The 8065-nt window shown below is 48.2% G+C and overlaps 1 protein-coding gene across 1 annotated transcript; it reads right to left on the minus strand.

Annotated features, from left to right (window-relative positions):
* Positions 1 to 5935: 5935 nt before the first annotated feature.
* LOC311125384 (post-GPI attachment to proteins factor 6-like) lies at positions 5936 to 7648 on the minus strand (the record flags this gene model as incomplete). Its single annotated transcript, XM_084199431.1, has 4 exons — positions 5936 to 6064; positions 6140 to 6344; positions 7205 to 7388; positions 7585 to 7648. 4 exons carry the CDS (start codon positions 7646 to 7648, stop codon positions 5936 to 5938), a joined length of 582 nt encoding a protein of 193 aa, XP_084055557.1.
* Between the last annotated feature and the right edge of the window lie 417 nt (positions 7649 to 8065).

The following is an 8065-nucleotide window of genomic DNA, read 5'->3' on the forward strand; positions in this document are numbered from 1 at the left end:
CTCTCCTGACTGATAAGAAGACCTGAGAGAGGCACAGAGGACTATGAAGGTTCAGGACTCAGGCCTCTCCTGACTGATAAGAAGACCTGAGAGGCACAGAGGACTATGAAGGTTCAGGACTCAGGCCTCTCCTGACTGATAAGAAGACCTGAGATAGGCACAGAGGACTATGAAGGTCCTGGACTCAGGCCTCTCCTGACTGATAAGAAGACCTGTGAGAGGCACAGAGGACTATGAAGGTCTTGGACTCAGGCCTCTCCTGACTGATAAGAAGACCTGAGAGGCACAGAGGACTATGAAGGTACTGGACTCAGGCCTCTCCTGACTGATGAGAGGCACAGAGGACTATGAAGGTCTTGGACTCAGGCCTCTCCTGACTGATAAGAAGACCTGAGAGGCACAGAGGACTATGAAGGTACTGGACTCAGGCCTCTCCTGACTGATAAGAAGACCTGTGAGAGGCAGAAGACCTGTGAGAGGCACAGAGGACTATGAAGGTTCTGGACTCAGGCCTCTCCTGACTGATAAGAAGACCTGAGAGAGGCACAGAGGACTATGAAGGTTCTGGACTCAGGCCTCTCCTGACTGATAAGAAGACCTGTGAGAGGCACAGAGGACTATGAAGGTTCTGGACTCAGGCCTCTCCTGACTGATAAGAAGACCTGTGAGAGGCACAGAGGACTATGAAGGTCTTGGACTCAGGCCTCTCCTGACTGATAAGAAGACCTGTGAGAGGCAGAAGACCTGTGAGAGGCACAGAGGACTATGAAGGTTCTGGACTCAGGCCTCTCCTGACTGATAAGAAGACCAGAGAGGCACAGAGGACTATGAAGGTTCTGGACTCAGGCCTCTCCTGACTGATAAGAAGACCTGAGAGGCACAGAGGACTATGAAGGTTCTGGACTCAGGCCTCTCCTGACTGATAAGAAGACCTGAGAGGCACAGAGGACTATGAAGGTTCTGGACTCAGGCCTCTCCTGACTGATAAGAAGACCTGTGAGAGGCACAGAGGACTCAGGCCTCTCCTGACTGATAAGAAGACCAGAGAGGCACAGAGGACTATGAAGGTTCTGGACTCAGGCTGGGCCACAACACCAATAAGAGAAACAGACTCAGTTGTTGCTCAGCAAGAGAGAGGGATTGTTTATCCTAGAATGAAGGAGGTGACTACGCCTAGTCTGAAGGTATAAATATATGTGCTTTGCAGCTGCAACAGCCAGTGGTGAATAACTCTAGTTTGAGCTCCTTTTGGTGTCTGACTGGATTATGGACCAGAATTTAGAACCTAACACAATTAAGTACCTTACTGGGATTGTTTTCAATTAAAATGGTTAAAAATAAACAAAAATAGCTTCTTAGCAAAAGCTATTTCTCAAGCAAGAATTTAGCTATGGAATGTCTGGGAGTGGTCTGAGTCTATTGACTAATTTACCGCCTGGTGATGTCACCAGGCAGGCCAAAACTCCCTCCCACCAAACCGGCTGAATTTAGCTATGTAATGTCTGGGAGTGGTCTGAGTCTATTGACTAATTTACTCCTGGCCAAAACTCCCTCCCACCAAAACCGGCTGACATTCCAGGCAGTCTTTCCAAACTGCCCTTACACTAAAAAGGTATTATCATCATTATCATCATTATCATCATGTTCACAATGTCCCAGTATTATTCCAACCTCATAGTGTGGATATACAGTACCAGTCAAAAGTTTGGACACACCTACTCATTCCCGGGTTTTTCGTTATTTTTACTATTTTCTACATTGCAGAATAATAGTGAAGACATCAAAACTATGAAATAACACTTATGGAATCATGTAGTAACCAAAAAAGCGTTAAACAAATCAAAATGTATTTTATATTTGAGATTCTTCAAATAGCCACCCTTTGCCTTGATGACAGCTTTGCACACTCTTGGCATTCTCTCAACCAGCTTCATGAGGTAGTCACCTGGAATGCATTTCAATTAACAGGTGTGCCTTCTTAAAAGTTAATTTGTGGAATTCATTTCCTTCTTAATGCGTTTCAGCCAATCAGTTGTGTTGTGACAAGGTAGGGGTGGTATACAGAAGATAGACCTATTTGGTAAAAGACCAAGTCCATATTATGGCAAGAACAGCTCAAATAAGCAAAGAGAAACGACAGTCCATCATTACTTTAAGACATGAAGGTCAGTCAATGCGGAACATTTCAAGAACTTTGAAAGTTTCTTCAAGTACAGTCGCAAAAACCATCAAGCGATATTACATTTTACATTTACATTTTAGTCATTTAGCAGACGCTCTTATCCAGAGCAACTTACAGTTAGTGAGTGCATACATTATTATTATTATTATTATTATTTATTTTTTCATACTGGCCCCCCGTGGGAATCGAACCCACAACCCTGGCATTGCAAATGCCATGCTCTACCAACCGAGCTACATTCCCTCCCCTACCCTGGGCCAATTGTGCGCCGCCCCATGGGTCTCCCGGTCGCGGCCGGCTATGACAGAGCACAGCTAGTGGCACAGCTAGCACTGCGGTGCAGTGCCTTAGACCACTGTGCCTTAGACCACTGCGCCTTAGACCACTGCGCCTTAGACCACTGCGCCTTAGACCACTGCGCCTTAGACCACTGCGCCTTAGACCACTGCGCCACTCAGGAGAACATTAAATGTCAGAGTAGAGAACACATGATTTTGTGTGACTCAATATGTACATTTTAGTCATTTAGCAGACACTCTTATCCAGAGCGACTTACAGTTAGTGAGTGCATACATATTTATTTTTTTCATACTGGCCCCCCGTGGGAATCGAACCCACAACCCTGGCGTTGCAAACGCCATGCTCTACCAACTGAGCTACATCCCTGCCGGTCATTCCCTCCCCTACCCTGGACGACTTGTGCGCCGCTCCATGGGTCTCCCGGTCGCGGCCGGCTATGACAGAGCCTGGATTCGAACCAGGATCTCTAGTGGCACAGCTAGCACTGCGATGCAGTGCCTTAGACCACTGCGCCACTCAGGAGAAACTGGCTCTCATGAGGACCGCCAGAGGAATGGAAGACCCAGAGTTACCTCTGCTGCAGAGGATAAGTTCATTAGAGTTACCAGCCTCAGAAATTGCAGCCCAAATAAATGCTTCACAGAGTTCAAGTAACAGACACATCTCAACATCAACTGTTCAGAGGGGACTGTGCAAATCAGGCCTTCATGGTTGAATTGCTGCAAAGAAACCACTACTAAAGGACACCAATAAGAAGAAGAGACTTGCTTTGGAAAAGAAACACGAGCAATGGACATTAGACCAGTGGAAATTTGTCCTTTGGTCTGGAGTCCAAATTGGAGATTTTTGGATCCAACCGCTGTGTCTTTGTGAGATGCGGAGTGGGTGAACGGATGATCTCCGCATGTGTAGTTCCCACCGTAAAGCATGGAGGAGGAGGTGTTATGGTGTGGGGGTGCTTTGATGGTGACACTGTCTGTGATTTATTTAGAATTCAAGGCACACTTAACCAGCATGGCTACCACAGCGTTCTACAGCGATACGCCATCCCATCTGGTTTGGGCTTAGTGGGACTATCATCTGTTTTTTAACAGGACAATGGCCCAACACACCTCCAGGCTGTGTAAGGGCTATTTTACCAAGAAGGAGAGTGATGGAGTGCTGCATCAGATGACCTGGCCTCCACAATCCCCCGACCTCAACCCAATTGAGATGGTTTGGAATGAGTCGGACCGCAGAGTGAAGGAAAAGCAGCCAACAAGTGCTCAGTATATGTGGGAACTCCTTCAAGACTGTTGGAAAAGCATTCCAGGTGAAGCTGGTTGAGAGAATGCCGAGAGTGTGCAAAGCTGTCATCAAGGCAAAGGGTGGCTATTTGAAGAATCTCAAATATATTTTGATTTATTTAACACTTTTTTTTGATTTACTACATGATTCCCATGTGTTATTTTATAGTTTTGATGTCTTCACTATTATTCTACAATGTAGAAAATAGTAAAAATAAAGAAAAACCCTTGAATGAGTAGGTGTGTCCAGACTTGACTGGTCCTGTATATCCATATAGATCTATATCTATATCGTTTTGCCTGTATTGGCCTTTAACATCAATTAGCTCTACATTCCATTCTCAGAACATGAAGAAAACCTTCCATAAAAACCACAAGAAAACTTTAGTAACGTTCAAAGAACGTTCTAGGAATGTTATTTAAAAAACGTATACTTTCCATTCTCAGCGTCAACAAAACTCTCTCTCTCTCCTCTATCTTGTTAAGTGTGTTCAGGTAGGTGTGTTGGCCACGCCCACTCACTGGCCACAGCTGATCTTAATAGTGTTTGAATCAACAGCTTTGTATGATAAGAAAATATGGCATGCTAGATCCATCCTGGTGGCGCAGTGGACTAATTCCAGGGATAGAGAACAGAAGATCATAGGTTCAAATCTCACTGACGCCGTGTCACAATAAATAAATAAAAAATGAACTGTTTGCATGATTAATGCCTAAGCAAATCAATGTCCATGGTCCTACTTTATCAGTGCTTGGAGTTCAAAACAGTTAACCCAAAATAAGCTAGCAGTGTTATTGAAACGTATGGCTTTGTTCCCACAACCAATGTGAAACCAAAAACATACATTCCCACAACTTCCCGAATGTGCTAGCTGGGTTGTTAGACTGCAGTAGACAGACTTTCAGGTGTGACTGGTTTTTATCCTGATGCCTGACTGGTCACATCTCTTCCTCATGATGCCTGACTGGTCACATCTCTTCCTCATGATGCCTGACTGGTCACATCTCTTCCTCATGATGCCTGACTGGTCACATCTCTTCCTCATGATGCCTGACTGGTCACATCTCTTCCTCATTGCTCTCTGAAGCTGGCGTTGCAATACAACGCAGTTGCTTCTTGATTGCTTTGTGAAACATCCCCCTGCAACTCATCTGCAACTTGGTTGCATCCAGTTGAAACTTTCCAACTGTAAGTCCTGATGGAACCGTGATCAAAGGTTGACAGAAGAGACATTAGCCAAACGGGAGCTATATCATTAAATATTGGCATCATAGCTAGTCATGGTTTAAGTACATGGTTGGGAAGACAATAAATGTCATTTTAGAAGTGAACCCAGACCTCTCTCTGTCCACTAGCTTGGTGGGTTAGGGTTAGGGTTAACCCAGACCTCTCTCTGTCCACTAGCTTGGTGGGTTAGGGTTAGGGTTAGGGTTAACCCAGACCTCTCTCTGTCCACTAGCTTGGTGGGTTAGGGTTAGGGTTAGGGTTAACCCAGACCTCTCTCTGACCACGTTCAACTGAAATGGTCCACTAGCTTGGTGGGTTAGGGTTAACCCAGACCTCTCTCTGTCCACTAGCTTGGTGGGTTAGGGTTAACCCAGACCTCTCTCTGACCACTAGCTTGGTGGGTTAGGGTTAGGGTTAACCCAGACCTCTCTCTGACCACGTTCAACTGAAATGGTCCACTAGCTTGGTGGGTTAGGGTTAGGGTTAACCCAGACCTCTCTCTGACCACTAGCTTGGTGGGTTAGGGTTAGGGTTAACCCAGACCTCTCTCTGACCACTAGCTTGGTGGGTTAGGGTTAGGGTTAGGGTTAACCCAGACCTCTCTCTGACCACGTTCAACTGAAATGGTCCACTAGCTTGGTGGGTTAGGGTTAACCCAGACCTCTCTCTGACCACGTTCAACTGAAATGGTCCACTAGCTTGGTGGGTTAGGGTTAGGGTTAGGGTTAACCCAGACCTCTCTCTGACCACTAGCTTGGTGGGTTAGGGTTAGGGTTAGGGTTAACCCAGACCTCTCTCTGTCCACTAGCTTGGTGGGTTAGGGTTAACCCAGACCTCTCTCTGACCACGTTCAACTGAAATGGTCCACTAGCTTGGTGGGTTAGGGTTAGGGTTAGGGTTAACCCAGACCTCTCTCTGACCACTAGCTTGGTTAGCTCCTTACTTGAGTAGTGCTGGTCTGTCGGGGGAGGCGGTCTGGGTTAGGGGCGTGGCCTGCAGGATGGGTGTGTCCACTGCTCTCCTGACTGACAGCTGGGGCTGGAAGTAGTAGGAGCAGGACGGGAAGCCCTACACACACACACAATACACACACATTATAAACACACACACACACACACACACACACACACACAAACTCCTCACCTTGTGTTCGATGCGTCCATCGTCTTGGGGCAGGTGAGCCGCCAGGTACCAGTCTCCGGGGGCGGGGTTAGAGAGGTTAAAGGTCATGTTGCTTTGTGATGATGTCACAGGAAGGATAAGTGAGAGGACTGATGTTGTCACCGTGTTGTTAGGAAACACCCGTCCTACTGGGTCGATGACTGGAGGAGCTCCCCAACTCATGTAACTGATTGAGGGATGGAGAGAAGAGGGATGGAGGGAGGGAGGAGGAGGGAGGGAGGAGGAGGAGGGAGGGAGGGAGGGATATAAGAGGGAGGGAGGGAGGGAGGGAGGGAGGGAGGGAGGGAGGGAGGGAGGAGGAGGGAGGAGGAGGGAGGAGGAGGGAGGGAGGGAGGGATATAAGAGGGAGGGAGGGAGGGAGGGAGGGAGGGAGGGAGGGAGGGAGGAGGAGGGAGGGAGGGAGGGATATAAGAGGGAGGGAGGGAGGGAGGGAGAGAGGGAGGGAGGGAGAGAGGGAGAGAGAGAGGGAGGGAGGGAGGAGGAGGGAGGGAGGAGGAGGGAGGGATATAAGAGGGAGGGATGGAGGGAGGGAGGGAGGGAGGGAGGGAGGGAGGGAGGGAGGGAGGGGAGGGGGGAGGGAGGGAGGGAGGGAGGGAGGGGAGGGGAGGGAGGGAGGGAGGGAGGGAGGGAGGGAGGGAGGGAGGGAGGGGAGGGAGGGAGGGAGGGAGGGGAGGGAATGGAGGGAGGGGAGGGGAGGGAATGGAGGGAGGGGAGGGAGGGAGGGAGGGAGGGATGGATAGATGAGGGAGGGAGAAGGAAGAGAGGGATGGAGAGGTGGAGGGTTAGATAGAGAACACTGAGTAGAAACATGTTATTGCAGGTAGAGACAGGCTGTGATGTGTTGCCCCCAAAGACAGAGAGAGGTAATAACAGAACTGCTGATTCTATTAGTGCCACTAGCCACATCTCTAGACCAAGTTCACAGAGTTGTCATCGTTGAGCAATGAGCAGCACTGAGCTTTAGTGCCTGATTGTCCACTCAACACTGCAAACAACAGAAAGGAAGCATTATTGTCATAGACTTACATGGTGACGTTGTGTGTTCCACAGTGGAAACCGCTGTCCCTGGTTACAGTGAACAGCCAGCGGGCGGCGACGGTGTCGTCCGGGATACGGAACATGGTCAGCCTGATGTTGCCATACCAACCGTATCTAGACAGCTTCTGGGCCGGCTTAGCAGACAACTCCTGAACTAACGTCAGCTCACCACCTGGAGGGACACACATATTAACGCGTAAATCATAGTCCACAGACGCTGAGACGTGATAGTTTCGCGGCTCTGAGACCACCGTCCGCGGGGGACGCACAGCTCACACTGGCTAGCTTCCTAACAACACAACTGGCTAAGCTAACGTTAGCTAACCGAGCGACGCTAGCTAGCTCGGGGATATGTTGTCGTGACTTACCATCGCCAAAAGCGGTAGCTATGAAAGACAACACCAGCAAACTTGGCAGTATGTGAATTTCCATTTTGTTTTTTCACAAAACGCGTTTATTTTCCTCCAAACCATCACATCTCATATCGGGCTAGCAGCTCCCGAGTTGACCGGCGTCTCTTGGTTGTAAAGTAAACAAGCCCCACAAAGCCCTGCGCGGTTCCCCACAAAGCCCTGCGCGGTTCCCCACAAAGCCCTGCGCGGTTCCAGGAAGTCCAGGGGAGGTTTCTGTTCCAAATCAACAAAAACATAGATGGCGTCGCCTCTTCCTCTCTGACAAAAGCTAAATAAAACAATATTATAAAATGTACAATCATAACACTTCTTAATATTAATGAAATGGGTTGTGGTCAGTAAACCAATGGAATATGGTGTTAGGTAATTGCGTAGCTACTGTTAATAATACAAATCTACTAGCAATACAAATTACAAGTGCATAACTAATGGTCAT

Source organism: Coregonus lavaretus (assembly GCF_964263955.1).
Source record: "Coregonus lavaretus genome assembly, contig: HAP1_SCAFFOLD_357, whole genome shotgun sequence".
In the NCBI taxonomy this organism is placed as follows: domain Eukaryota; kingdom Metazoa; phylum Chordata; class Actinopteri; order Salmoniformes; family Salmonidae; genus Coregonus; species Coregonus lavaretus.